At 40.2% G+C, this 14,412-nt stretch overlaps 2 protein-coding genes across 2 annotated transcripts; one reads left to right on the top strand and one right to left on the bottom strand.

Annotated features, from left to right (window-relative positions):
* The first annotated feature begins 5 nt into the window (after positions 1-5).
* LOC110973949 (serine protease HTRA2, mitochondrial-like) lies at positions 6-3,407 on the top strand. The gene is made up of 6 exons (XM_022225211.2): positions 6-582; positions 810-1,029; positions 1,210-1,401; positions 1,630-1,780; positions 2,098-2,302; positions 2,465-3,407. Exons 1-6 carry the CDS (start codon positions 32-34, stop codon positions 2,634-2,636), a joined length of 1,491 nt encoding a protein of 496 aa, XP_022080903.2. The 5' UTR covers positions 6-31; the 3' UTR covers positions 2,637-3,407.
* Positions 3,408-3,703: 296 nt separating this feature from the next.
* On the bottom strand, positions 3,704-14,136 carry LOC110973948 (S-phase kinase-associated protein 2-like). Its single transcript, XM_022225210.2, has 11 exons — positions 13,961-14,136; positions 12,408-12,797; positions 11,071-11,226; positions 10,578-10,696; positions 9,501-9,583; positions 9,098-9,146; positions 7,911-8,144; positions 7,442-7,666; positions 7,095-7,265; positions 6,286-6,468; positions 3,704-6,021 (listed from the first exon to the last, which is right to left on the bottom strand). Exons 2-11 carry the CDS (start codon positions 12,706-12,708, stop codon positions 5,905-5,907), a joined length of 1,638 nt encoding a protein of 545 aa, XP_022080902.1. The 5' UTR covers positions 12,709-12,797; positions 13,961-14,136; the 3' UTR covers positions 3,704-5,904.
* Positions 14,137-14,412: the final 276 nt, after the last annotated feature.

Here is a 14,412-nt window from a genome sequence, read left to right as displayed (position 1 = left end):
GGATCCCGACTAAATTTAGTTTCAAAACAAGATGGCGGCCTCCATGATCAAAAGAGTAATGCAATCGTTCCCGATTTTCCGGAGCAAAGTTCCAGTTTATACCGCACATCGTCACATATTACAGTCAGTTAAGCCACAAACAGCAATATGCAGAACCATCACACAAGAGCAAATGGAAAAGAACAAGAAAGTGTTCCAAAAAAAGATGTTTCAGTACATTGCTGCGATAGTGATCCTGGTAGCGATTTCGCCTTACGTGCGCAAAATAGATTTCGCTAACTTGGAACCCCGTCGAGACAAGAAGCGCCGAAAGCTACAGGCCTTAAAAGAAGCTGAAGAACGACAGAATCTTGGTGAAAATTTGCAACAGTTTGGGAGTGATCATAATGTGAGCTTGAGCAATGAGTCACTTCGTCCCGTCACTGAGGAGGAGAGGAAGAGTGTTTTTCCCATTGTCAAAGCAGCAAAAGTTTTTGATGAAGGTGATGGCTATGTTCCTCCTCGCTCTCACCGATTCAACTTCATAGCTGATGCAGTGGATAGAGCAGCACCTTCTGTAGTCTACATAGAAATCCAAGGAAGGTTAGGTGAAATCTAACCAATGTTCTCGTATAATAATCCTCAATTCAGTCAAATCCATTTTTGGTAGGAAACACAAAGAAGATTGACACATTTGCATTGACAGACAGGCTTGTCTAAAGCAGCCATCATGGCCATTGTCGAGATCTGTGGTTCGTCAAGTTACCTCCTTGTAAGTTGTCATTACATTTATATGACACTTTTGTTTGTCCTTCCTATTCCACTACCAGGCATCCCATGATGGGCAGGCAGCAGATACCAATCTCCAATGGGTCAGGGTTCATCGTCAGCCCTGATGGCCTCGTCCTTACCAACGCTCACGTTGTTGCTAACAAGATCCGTGGCCAGCAGTCAGTCAAGGTTAAGCTGCCAGATGGACGGATGGTAGATGGCCATGTGGTTGCAGTGGACTCTGTCTCTGACCTTGCTGCCGTCAAAATTGATGATGGCGTATGTACAGTTTATATCTTATAAGTACATGTATTGTCTGCTGTGATGCAGATAATGCTTATAAAGATAACTGTACCAGTTTTTAAGCAAAACCCTGTCTTTACTCCTAGTGTAATATGTGTAATATAAAATCGATATTTTTCACGAATTATCACTCATTTTGAAAATTTGGCTGCATAGAACAACCTGCCAGTCATGAAGCTAGGCAAATCATCCCGACTTCGGCCAGGCGAGTGGGTGATCGCTATGGGTAGTCCCCTGACATTGAGCAACACCATCACAGCAGGCATAGTCAGCACTGTGAGCCGAACCAGCAAAGAATTGGGACTTAGGAAGGACATTGACTACATCCAGACTGATGCTGCTATCAATGTGAGCTATCCTTGCCAAGGTTTCATTTTCTCCCTCCCTTAACTCAACAATGAACAGCAATAGCCCTTGTCTGTTGTCACATTCAATGCCTTAAGCCAATGTCTTGTTAATTCCAAGTTTACATTGTCTTGTGAGATCTTTTCTGTTTGATGTAGACATAATTGAAGGCCAAATTACTATCCATCCAAGTTACCCTTGTTAGATTTTTTCCTGTTTCTTCCCACCCAGTTTGGCAATTCCGGTGGTCCACTGGTCAATCTGGATGGAGAAGCCATAGGAATCAACACCATGAAGGTGACTTCCGGAATTTCCTTTGCCATTCCCATTGACAATGCTAGGGAATTCCTGGAGGAAGTTCAGAAAAGAATGAAGTCAGAAGGTAGGGTTGGAATGCTTGAAGTATTCCTGCGGACCTTTTCTGAAAAGTAATTCAACAGTTGTTGAGAAAAAATTCCTAGAAATGTACAGTGGCCTCATTTCCTGTAAACACTTCTTAAAGGTATGTATAATCCATTTGTTTTTGTGGGATTACAACATTTACTTTTTGAATGAATCACAACCATCATTTTTCACTATTTCAAAGATGGATTTGCACCGGAGAGATGTAAATTGATTAGGGTTAATGGTTTGGTAAATCTCATTCCAACAGAAAATACCGTTTGAACCAAATGCATGTCATATTATTTCCTTCTCAAGATGCTGGCAAAGGGTGGACAGGCTGGTTTTCAGGTGGCAAGAAATCCCCTGGGGTAGAGGGTGAGAAAAGAGGTTACATCGGCATCACCATGTTGTCTCTCAACCCTGGCATGCTCAATGATCTCAAGTCCCGCATGGCAGATTTTCCTGATGTAACACACGGGGTGCTTGTGTACAGGATCATCGTTGGGTCACCTGCTCAGGTGTAAGTGTAACTAATTTTTGCCCCCAAAACAAAAGTTCCACATGACAACACCAAGAGCCAATCTCAATACCATTTACTATGGTTAACGTTAAATGTCACCACAGGTACCTTGTCAACTCTTAGCACTTGAACACAAATCGACTTGTACCATTGCTTGAACAGGGCAGGTATGAAGGCAGGAGACATTATCACCCACATCGATGGGAAAGCAGTCAAATCTGCAACAGCCGTCTACAATGCCGTGCACACTCTGAAGAAGATGGAAGTGTCGGTCGTTAGGGGTCCCAGCTCACAGAAATTGACTCTGACAATTGTCCCAGAGGAAGCCCAGTGAGGGAGGTCAGAGGTCAAAGTAGTCTCCCCAACCAGTTGAAGTGGCAAGTTCATGCTGAAAGTTCAGTGGTCAACTGCAATGTACATTGTATTCCAAGACGAGTGCTGTAAAAGATTGAAAACATACATATACATGTACTCAGTAGAAATCTCACACCCTTGTGCAATGCATCAGTGAACTCAAAAGTAAAATCCTCTCACATGCAGTGTTTTTGCTTGCAAGGAGGGGGGTTGGTCCATTTCCTGCCTTTGGTACAAGGTAACCACGTTGAGCAGAAGCACCCCCTCATCGGTTAAAAAGAGCCATATTGGTCAGGACTGTTCACGGTGGTAGCAATGCGACCGTAATGCATGCATTTCATAATCGTTCATGTACCAGTAATGTGCAGTTTCGACCAAACTAGCCTTCCATTGCCAAGAAAATTGCACCCTTTCTTGGTCCAGCTCGAGGCTCATAGTGTGTTCTTGTTGATTTGTATGTTTAGACCTGTTTGGGGGAATGGTTAAACTTTTTCCCTCTGCGCACATTACTTCCAGCATATCTTCAAAGGGTGTTGAGAATCTATGAAGAACTGATGGTGGTTGACTTACCACTGCACCCTTCTGCAAGAAACAGCTTCAAATGGGCATGAAAAAAGGTCACAATTCAGTTGGTTTTTTATCCATTGTATTCTTCACCTATAATGCATTGAGCTAAGAATTTGGATTTTTACCTAGTTGTAATCTGTGAGGTTAATCAATAAAAAAGAAACTGTAGTGAAATAAATTTTAAGCCAAGGTAGTTTTGGTATGATTTGTGTCTATGGCATACTTTTTCTTCTGCAGTCTTCAAAACTCTCTCATGACACTAAGAAAGAAATGCAGATGGTAAATATCCCTTACTCTCAAGAAATGTTATGTGGACATTAATGCTGAACATTAACATGCCTTTCAAATGGCCTTCTAGCCACTGAGGAACGTCAGTATCTCAAATGACTTGAACATACAACACCTGATTAATATCCCCATCAAGGATATTACGTGTATGAGGGGGTGAAAGCTAGAGATGATCACTCAAACCGCAACAGACACTGCTTTCATTTTTTTTTTACATCGTGCAGACAATACCTCAACCAATACCAGAGAGCATTATTATAAATTCTGTGAAAGGTATCTTGACAACAGAGGGCACCATACACATCCAAGATAGCGGCTGCACATAAACTTTAAATTTCAGCAATATCTTAAGCAGATGTTAATATCCAAACTCCAAAAAGAGAAGATTCTGCAACTTAACAATCTTTATTTCTATTTAGGCTTCAGTTTATAACACGTCAGTAAATATTACAATTTTGATTAAAACTAACTCGTGTAATTCTCTAATGACAAGTACATGTACAATGCAAAGTTACAAAGTAGATAGTTGACTTGGTATCAGCAGCATGCATACATATTGCATGTACCTACATTGCATTGAAAATTGTGACAATAAAGAAAGAAGCACATTTCTTTCAAATGCATTCCTAAATTAGTAATTGCACAATTAAACAGAAACGAGTTCTGTGAAAATCTGATTAACTGCAGAGCTACATAAAGACCTTGGCAGTAGTAACATGACCACTTCAATGTCATGTTAACATTTTCACAAGTATTAAAGCTTACAGTTTTGAGGCCTGTTCAATATCATCCCTCATTGCTCAATTTGAAACCAGACCATTTAAAATAATCAAGTCTTTGTTCAACTGATTTTTCAACAAGTTCTTATAAAACATAAAAAATGTAAAAATAATACCCATTAAGAACAACAGCAGCGATAAAATGCAAACCCTTAATGCCATGTCAAACTTACTAGGCTTCAGCTTACCCACCATCAAATGCATTTCCCTCACATGGGCATCTTTCCTTATTTGTTCATTTGCTTCAAACTGATTGAACATGTGATGTGTCCTTCCTTGGCTATCATAAGTACATGTACAAGTGAGCCACACATACGGCACTTTAGACCTTTTTCACTCATGTGACTGGATTGCACTGCCTTGGCCACAGTCATCGCATGTATTCCTATGGGCAGCTTCCACCACGTGCAAGTGCACATGCAGACGCTACATGCTTGACTAGTTTATCTTGAATAAGAAGATTGCCATCACAACACTTTGCACTCAGTACCATGACAACACATCACGGTCCAGCAAGATTGTGACATCACAGGAAAAAGGTCTATCTACAACTATTATGTGAAGTCCTCTCTAAATCTCTCAAGCATACTTTTACTACTATGGAATTTGGTCACAGGAAAATGAGCCAGGTAGAGGTTACCTGCAGAATGATGAGTACAGCAGACAACACAGTTTACATGCAAACAAGAAAATACATCGTAAGTCTGAAATTTCAGATTCGGGCAGTATTGAAGGTTGCAAGATTTCCAGACACTTATTAAATGTCAAATTTCATAGCTCAATCAACTGAGAAAATATTTTACTGTAAAAATACAGCATTTTGAAAAATGTCAACTACAAATTCTAAACCTGACAAAAATATCTAACGGCTGGCAACGTACAAATCTTACCAACAAATATATTCTTTTTTTCCCTTTGTACATATTTACACACATGCATAGGATGTGACCACTCCTTACCATAGTGTTTTCAATGCAAGTTTCCTCAACCAAAGCGCTTCCAAGTTTTCATTTTATGGGCACTTTCTTTGTTTATGAAGTGGAATGGGAATATTTTTCTCCTGGTGAAAATGCAAGTGAAACCAAACAGAAATGCTAATTTCAATGAGTTGCCTTCAAAGTGGCAAAGGACCACTTACAATCTTCCATTCCAAGGATTTCATATAAATGATTACAAAGTTTTACCTTCAGAAGATAACTAAGAAACTGACTATAAGCTTTGACAACAATTCAAATACCTAACCGATAAGGTTTAATGGGAGCCATAGATGACAACCAATGAGATTTTTTTACAGCTCCAACTGACCATGATGAATAATTGGAAGCTGAAGAAACTGTCCAATAATATCCATTGAAAGACTGATACCAACTGACCAATGAAATTTCATTAGAGATTTAGTAGATTACCAATACGCATACTAAGCAGCTTCAACTGACCAATGATATTTCACTGGAAGTCTAAAAGTCACCAACTGCATCTACTGAGAATATAATACATATGCTCATATGACATAATAATCATGAGATTTCATGAAACCCTCAAAGTAACCAGTCACATTCCACATTAGCCTGACAACAATTCAAAAGAGAGTCGTGTTTGCTATCCAACCTTCCGTCAGTACATCTGATCCACTCGGCAAAATTCTCCCGTGTCCAAGTTCTTAGCCATGACCTGGTTTGGATCAAGGTTAGGAATCTTATGCACCACATGGACTCTGTTATTACACATATCCTGCAAAAGAAAAAGGTACATTTATTGACAATGTTCACAATAAAGTTAAACTTAAACTGTACAGGTTTCATGTCTTCATCGTCCTATTCTACCTCAGTATTTGGATAAACAAAGTACAATGGTGGATTCACACCTGTAACTCCTAAGATATCACCCAAGTATCCCACCATTTAGCTATAATCTTTCCCAATGTTAGTAGTCTTGCAGTTTCACATTTCCAAATCAAAATCAGACGTTTATGAGAAAGAATTGCTTGGCACTAACCTTGAGGTATCTGATTCCTGCAGCAGTGATCATGGTGCAACCTGAGGCATACAGACTCTTCAAGTCTGGACAGGAGTTGGCAAGAGCCAAGACACACCTGTCTGTAATCTTATGAATGCCAGATATGACAACATGTTGAAGAGGGCAGTACTGTATCAAGTCAAGAAGGCCAGCATCTGTAACCTACCAGATCAGGGATAAGATAATAGTTTATTCAACCTATGAAACGGTTTGAACAATTAATGTCAGTGATTTGCTTGCTCCCCGAGCTCTCCAAAAAAGGTTGAATACATACCTCACAAGAAGTAAATCATCACTACTGTATGATTTCAGTGAAACAGCAGAGATTGCATTTAACAGTGTGTACAAAACTGCAAATCATCAGAGCTGAGAGCATGTGTCGCCATTAAACAGCACCGTCTCTGTTACCCCTTGGTGTCACCCAAAATTATCCCTCACTGGCGCCAACGACTAAAAATCATAATATGCTCACAAGCCATTGATGTACTTTAGAACATTTTAATCTCTACACTGCTAATGATTGAATCCATAACCTACTGATGGAAATTTGGCTTCCCTAAATTATCAACACATCAATTTTAGGGTTCTTTGTCTTTATTGACTTGAATTAATAATACTTGGGCTGCCAGAGAACATATCAGAAAAAGTTTAGATTGTTTACACCTGAGTTGAGCTCACACAAGCTTTTACAAGTAAAATTTTGTCAACTTTGTGGACAGCACTGACTGTAAATCTTATGTGGTGACATTCCAGCACAGGGAAATCGCCATGATTTGATGACTCTCTACCTGATGTGAGTGTACTCCTGTAGAGCTCTTAATGGAGATGTCACGCAGTTTAGGACAGCTGCTGGCAATGTCAGAGAGCAGGGCATCATCGACACACTTCAAGCCTCCAAGATAGATAGTCTCCAGGTTGGGGCAGGTCGTAGCTATTCCAACCAGTATAGAGTGTGAAATCTAATGGGACAGAGCAACAGAAACATGAATGTTACCCTCTCTGCGGAAATGTCACAGACATCAGAGACCTGAGAGATCCTTTCTATCTCCAGGATGTTCACAGACCTGATATACACACCTCATGTGGCAGAACTGTATCAAAAGTAACTAATCAATACAAGTTTCTCAATTATTACCTCTTTCAAGCCATTGAGTTTTAGACTGGTCAGGTTCCTGGCCCTACGGGGGTCCCGTAATAAATTGATGAAGGCCTCTCCTGTGAGACGTACGCAGAACGAGATTGACAGGTTCTCCAGCTCTGTGCAGTACTTCAGGACAGACCGCAAGGCATGGTCAGTCATGGACTGGTGACACCCACTCATGTCTAGGATCGTCAGACGACTTCCAATGCTGCTGAAGATCTTGAACAAAAAAAAACACTGGTTGTTACAGTCCAAAAGGCATATCAATGCCTTCACTGTCCCCTCCCCCAATCCCCTGTTCACTCAACTTTCTCTTACTAAAGGAACTACCTTTAGTTCTGAATTTTAATTGCTCCACTGCAAAAAATGAGGGACAAAAAGGGTCTCAGCATTACCGTTATTACGATGGTTGTGACGGGATAAGTGTCACAGTCTTCACTTATTTCAAGAAGTTCATGTCTACCTCTTCAATGTCCTCGTCTGATATATTGTTGACACCACATAACCGCAGCTCACTCAACTTGGGTAGACGTGCCAGGGCCTTGTTAAGTGCAGTGCCTTCCACTGGCAGCCCGCTGAGAGAGAGTGAGGTGATGGCGAGTGGCAGGTGTTCTAGAACGTTGGAGCTAGATGGTTCCAGGGCCTTGTAACAGAAGGACAGGTCTAATTCTTGCAGCTTGGTGCAGTTTTCCAACAGCTGTGAGAAACCAGGACAGATGTCTAGGTCATTCAAAAGCAGAGAACTGAGGGGTTCCCCTGCCAAACTACAATACAATGCAAACAATACCTTTGAGTTCTTTATCAGAATCTCAACGAGTGAAAACATCTGCAGTGACATAAAATTGTCCGCTCCAAGCACTCATTTGTAACAAGGTTACGTGGTTGCACGGATGCGGCTACACTGTAGCCACAAAATTGAATCTACATAATGTATAACTAACCACTTCGTGCTGGTGTACCCGGTTTCTGGGATATGGGCTTTATACACGAAACCGGACAAAAGAGCTAGGCCTTATAGAAAAAGACCGTAATCGGAACAAAAGACCGAGCTGCTGGGAATTGCTAACATTTTTTCAGTTGTCAAAAGTGGAGGAAATCTGTCCCTATTTTGAGAGATTATATTACTGTTTGTGGCGTTCAGTGCAAGCGGATTACCACCAGGGACAAAAGCACTCCAGTGATCCAGTGATGAGTGATACAATACCGCTGCACGCTAATCTGGCCCCTATTAAAAAGACACCAGCAGCGCACTGTGCCAGTTTCGGGAACAAAAGAAAGTTACATAACACTGCATAATCTGGGCTCTTTTTACAAGGCGGCAGGCCTGGTCGAAATACTTGGGCATCAATAGATGTTGTCTGTCGGATTAGAGAAGCCACCAGACAGTCATTTGTGTGGGTGTAAATGTCCAGTAAATGAAGTTATGAATTTTTAAAGAATTTTGAAAACAGAAAAAAATGAAAAGTCACCCGGCCCAGCAGAATCAACATGGACATATGGGCCCGGCGTGAAGTGGTTAAGGTCAACTGCACCCACAAAATCAGATAGCTCGACTTACCGAAATCAGATAGCTCGACTTACCGAAATCAGATAACTCAACTTACCGAAATCAGATAACTCAACTTACCGAAATCAGATAACTCAACTTACCGGCAATAAACCTTCACTTGTGAACCTGTTGCAACCCATCAGGCCAATTCTAAACAAGATAATGCAAACAAAGTCATAGATGAGTAACACAGAGATAACCTACATGCTAAGAAAGGCAAAAGTATCCCCCACATGCCCCCTTCCCTCAAACAGGGAGGGGGAATATTATCTATTGACCTCAAGACACTGCAAGTTTTCAAGTAATAACAAGCTGAGCCAGTAAGAATAGACATACATAAACACAACTTTTTTTCACTGCAAATGTTTTCTGCCATGAACAAATTCAGCGTCACACCATATTTCCTCCTCCATAATTCCAAGTTTCAGAATTTCACCTTTTTTAACAACCTCTTCCCATCCTATCATGAAAAATTCTTGCCTAGTTCCTAGAGGGAGCACTTACCGGATCAAATTAGGACAATTGTCTCCAATCAAGGACAGGCTCTTGTCACTCAGAGTGTTTACATCAGAAATGTTCAGATCAATCTGTGCACAGCAAAGAATGCCAAACTAACACCTGACTCAAATAATATTATTTCACACAATGAGGTTCTTTCGCATTTTGTGTTAAACCTTCATTCAAGAATTAATGCAGTGACTTTTCCTGAGAATCACTTGTTGTGAATGTTTCAATTCTCCTGTAATGTATGAAAACGGAAATCTTGGTGGAGTTGCCTTACTTTTTTAAACATTCCAACACTGACCATGTTTTATCAACTGAGCAAGGAGCTGTTAGTGTGATGTACATATACATCAAGCAAGACACTACTCAGTGTGCATGTTTTCATATTCAAATGCTCAACCCAAAATATGCTTTAGAAAAATATTTCTGAGAAAAGTATGCTCGCTGGCTTGTTGTCATAGACTTACACAATAATTCCCAGAGGAAATGGAAATCTTTAATAGTGAAGTATAAAAAATCTAACAATTTCTTGTTACAAATCAAGGGAACATTAAGGTTCAGTGGCTTTGTTCATGAATACATATAAGCAACTTCATCTTGGCACAGAAACCAACAAGACCCAAAAATACAGATAATGAAGTAAAACAAATATTGAAAATCAAGTTAGTTGAAACACAAAGTTACCTTTTCCAGAATTTTAGTAAAACATTTCTTTTACCTGGTCCCTTTAAAATTGCAAGCTCTTAAGTATTACAGCACGAAGTACACAGTTTGTGTATACTTCTTAAAGAAAAAAGCAAAAAAATGCTAACTTGTTGGTATTCATCTCAGTTCTTATTACATCAAACATTTCAATCTCCTTTTTGCATGATCTACCAGGAAGTGTCATGTTTTCTCTGCAACCAGATTTCTGTTACCTGTCTTCAACTCACCATTGTTACGTAAGTGCCATTCAATAATGAATTAGAAACTAAATGGTAATCCAAACCAGATTACAGACTTAGTTCCTCCTAACTCAATAGCAGCTCGAAAATAAATGGGATTTTCCTCATTACAGCATTACGTGAAATTGCTTACCAAGTTGCTGCCAAGTGCTGAAGCACAAACAGGCACGACTTCATCTGAGACTTTGAGTGTTGAAGTCCCAAATGCTAGCTTACGTATCTTTGGGTTCTTGGTCACAAGGTTTTGGATACCTACACACAAATGACAAGTTTATACTTCAGGCTTCGGTGAATCCATTAAGTATACAGGCTCAATGGCTCATCCATTCAAAGCTGTCAGTGGGGACATGAGGGTAAAGTTTGCTCTTAGTGAGAGCAAAAGAAAAAGAATAGAGAAAAGTAATCCAGTACTACGAGCCTAGCAAACAATACAACAGGTGTAATTAGGCTTTTATCAAGCAAAGTGTCTGACTTCAAAAATCTCCTTTCCCTCTTCCTTCCTGCTCATTCAAAGCTTAGATCTATGCCAGAACAGTACACAAAATAATGATCAAGCTACCTGAAATAATGTAAGAAATCAATGCATGGATGAAATGACAGAGGGAATTCCAAAGTAGTTCCTTCACCTCTATTGCTGATGTTACTGCAGTGAACTTTGACCTCAACAAGTGTGTCTGGACAGCACACAGCCTCTAGTGCTTTGCATGTGACTTGTGGCAGTTTCTTCAGGGTCAGATTCTTCAAGGATGTTTGTTTGCTGAAGAAGGTGTGAAGACCAACATCTGAAAACCAAAACCAGAAAAACAGGGGATTTACATGTATTTGATCACTTGGGAAAGCTTGTAAATTCACCTGTGCACATTTCTTTTTTCTTTTAAGTTTTGAGTACCTTTTCATCACCGTTCTCAGCAACACTGCCTAATCTTCGATGTGTACATTATAAATCTGCAAAATGTGACCCACCATCCCCAAACTAGGCTGAAGTAGGTAACAGCATAGCCCTAAAATAGTGGAACTTCCACTGTTCAGATTTTCATGGGAGTTTTACAGCTATCACTACCCGTAAGAAGCTTTCTGAGGACAGAATTTTGATTTAACATGGATCACTTTAAAGTGTTAAAAAAAAGCTGACGGAGAGGAATTGTCCAACATCACAGATACTGACTTTGGCCAGGTTTTGGAATGTTGGGTCACAAATATTATTGAGTGATTCCACCTGACACAATACCCACCCCCTATCTACAGTCATACATATGAATACATCCTTTAACAAACATGAGGGCAGTAGTTTTTGACATTCAACAGTACAAATACTATTTTACAAAGCATTCTGATTGTAGATTCTCTTGCTTTCACTGACATCTTTTCTAAGTCCATGTGCTCATTGTACCACAATAGGAAAGAGTTCCATATATGGACGCCACTTGACACCCTGTGCACGAACCCTATGAGAATGATCTGAAAAGTTCTAAGTGTTTTCTCACTAAACAACTTTGTAGTTTCCCTCCTAAATTGAACTTTTTCTGGATATATTTTTGCTTTCTGACGGCTATTAAGTCACTGTAGGGAAGAATTACTGGCGTCCATATATGGAACTCTTCCTCCACAATACGTTAATACGACGGTTGCTTTAAACATTTCGGCCTTAGCCTTCTAGAAATTCAATCTAAAAATAGGCTCAATGCCAAATAAAAAGTGACCAGAATTCCCAAACTCCATCATCTAACCTCAACCTAAAAATCATCTGAGAAAAAGTGTTTAAAAGCCATATCTTTTAATTTAGTGTTTATTAATTGAACTTGAGAATTATTTTGGCTGGATACGGGACTCTTATTTTCAAAGAGAAAATATAGCATGTTCCAATCTATTGCATATGGGCTTTCAAATTTTGGCAGTACCATTATCTCAGAAGAGCTAGTTTGAAAAACTGACATGTACATCCAACTGCTGGACCCCAACTTACCAGTGACATTATCACAGTAAGCAATGTACAGTGATTCTAACTGGCATTTACAGGCATTCAACTGCATCAGCACGGCATCTGTGACCTGCTCACATCCCTTGAACCTCACCGAGCGTAGCGCCGGTGAGAACAGGTGGTAGGTCACATGTGGCAGGTACTCTGGGGTCAGCATGTCATGGTCCACCAGCCTCTGCAGGAGGAGCTCCTTGTGTTTGGTTGTCAGCAAACGGCCAACTTGACTAATGCTGTTCAGGTTTTGCCCAATGCACTGCAGACACATGTCTTCCAGCTTTTTCACCATGATGCCTTTCTTGTTCCGATGCGTTTCTCTCGAACTAAGGAATGCTTTGTTGCCGTATCTATTTATTTATTATAGAGGAAAAGCGATTTCTGGGAAACAAATGAGAAATGTTAAATAAAGACACCTGCGTTCACGTTCTGTCCTTCTTACATGTATGTGTTTACACAAATAAAATACGTAAAACAAAACTGTTCCTGGTGAGAGTTCCATACACAGACATTACTTATTTTCCTTTGCAGTGGTTTACAAGCCATCAGAAAATAACATGCCTCAAAAGTCTACTTTAGCAGTGAAAATATTGAAACATTTAGAGCCTACTTTGTAAACACTTGGGATTTTTCAGACCAGGCTCACAGTCATAGCTAGGGCTTGTTAACATGGCAAACAAGGTTTCTGATGTCCGTATCTGGAACTCTTTCCCTGTGCCTGTTCCCTACCTCCAGAACTGTGGGGTCCGACGTCCGACGAGCGGGGCAAATGTCGGACCCCACAGTTCTGGGGGTACCTGTTCCCATGCCACCCCACCCCTAGACCCATAAATAGGGCTTGACTTATACTCCTTCGTCATATGACGGAAAAGAATATGTCGGCCCTGTTTATGGGTCTACCCCACCCTACCTCTAAATGTCCCCCCCCCCGAAAAAAATCATCCCCGTGACCGCATAGGCATATCTTGATGTCCCTTTTGCCTACCTTTTGCCCTAACCATGCTAATGTTATACTACTTTGAGAGCTCACCTTACCGTTCAGGAAGCAATGTATCCTAACAGTATGAGATATATATGCAACCATACGTATGAAGCCAAACCACGGTGGTTGTGTTTGTATTGCGCATGCCCAATGTGTATTAGACTTGCGTTGCCGCCGTTCATCGTTATATCAACAGTAAAAACACCATCAACCTGTGTGAAGTGCGGTAGTCAAGCGGTTATGGCATAATGGATTGTGATCCATGGGGTGTGGGTTCGAATCCCGGGTCAAAATTGTGGGCAGGGAGGTCCTTTTTTTAAAGGAAAATAAAGCCCGAATGTTTTAGGAGCCTAATTTCACACGTGAAGTTTTTATGGTTGGTTGAGCATCTAGATGTCATGCATTGTGCATGGTTGTGAACCGAGGTTTGGCTTCATACGTGTGATTGCATATAATAGCTCGACTGTATCATGTATAAACATGATCAGATGATAAAAGAAATGAAAATGAAATGACAATTTCAATGCAATTTCATGACAAATTTGACGATTTAAATACTTACATTCAATTGTACTCTTTTTGACAAAACTGTAATCAAACTTCTGGAGAAACTGTGTTGGAATCAGCACTTGCAGTGTACTGCGGAAGAACGGCTGTGGAGGTCACAGGAAATGCACGAAGCTTGGCGCAGATATGTATGCACAGCGCAGCACATATTTGGCTGTGTTTTTGTAAATGCGAAAGAATACCCGTGATCTAAAAATAGAATTTGTTAACATTTTCCCTCTGGGGTTGCAGCACAGTTTTTCCAAGGTAAAAAACTTCATTAATCTTCAAGATAGTCCTAAAAATAAAATTTGTCACATTTTGAAAAGTCTGTCTGCAGGTCTAAAGGAAAATATGATTGACCAATTAATCACTTTCATAATTATTTGTGAGTACTATCTCTAGAACCAACCTCTAAAATATAATGAAATCATCCGAGACGGGTCTTAGTAGGGTACCAAAAAGAAG

The sequence above is a fragment of the Acanthaster planci genome, linkage group LG13, assembly GCF_054643075.1.
Source record: "Acanthaster planci isolate LZ-2023a linkage group LG13, COTS_SCS, whole genome shotgun sequence".
In the NCBI taxonomy this organism is placed as follows: Eukaryota; Metazoa; Echinodermata; class Asteroidea; order Valvatida; family Acanthasteridae; genus Acanthaster; species Acanthaster planci.
This window is presented reverse-complemented; position numbering and strand designations above follow the sequence as displayed.

Excerpts from the sequence above, each read along its gene's own strand:
- LOC110973949 (XM_022225211.2), top strand. The coding sequence starts at position 32 with ATGGCGGCCTCCATGATCAAAAGAGTAATGCAATCGTTCCCGATTTTC. Across the intron at positions 1,781-2,097 it reads GAAAAGAATGAAGTCAGAAG|ATGCTGGCAAAGGGTGGACA; the intron begins GTAGGGTTGGAA and ends TTCCTTCTCAAG. Across the intron at positions 2,303-2,464 it reads GTTGGGTCACCTGCTCAGGT|GGCAGGTATGAAGGCAGGAG; the intron begins GTAAGTGTAACT and ends TTGCTTGAACAG.
- LOC110973948 (XM_022225210.2), bottom strand. The coding sequence starts at position 12,708 with ATGGTGAAAAAGCTGGAAGACATGTGTCTGCAGTGCATTGGGCAAAAC. Across the intron at positions 9,147-9,500 it reads AATTGTCCTAATTTGATCCG|AATTGGCCTGATGGGTTGCA; the intron begins GTAAGTGCTCCC and ends TATCTTGTTTAG. Across the intron at positions 7,266-7,441 it reads AACTCAATGGCTTGAAAGAG|ATTTCACACTCTATACTGGT; the intron begins GTAATAATTGAG and ends CTGTCCCATTAG.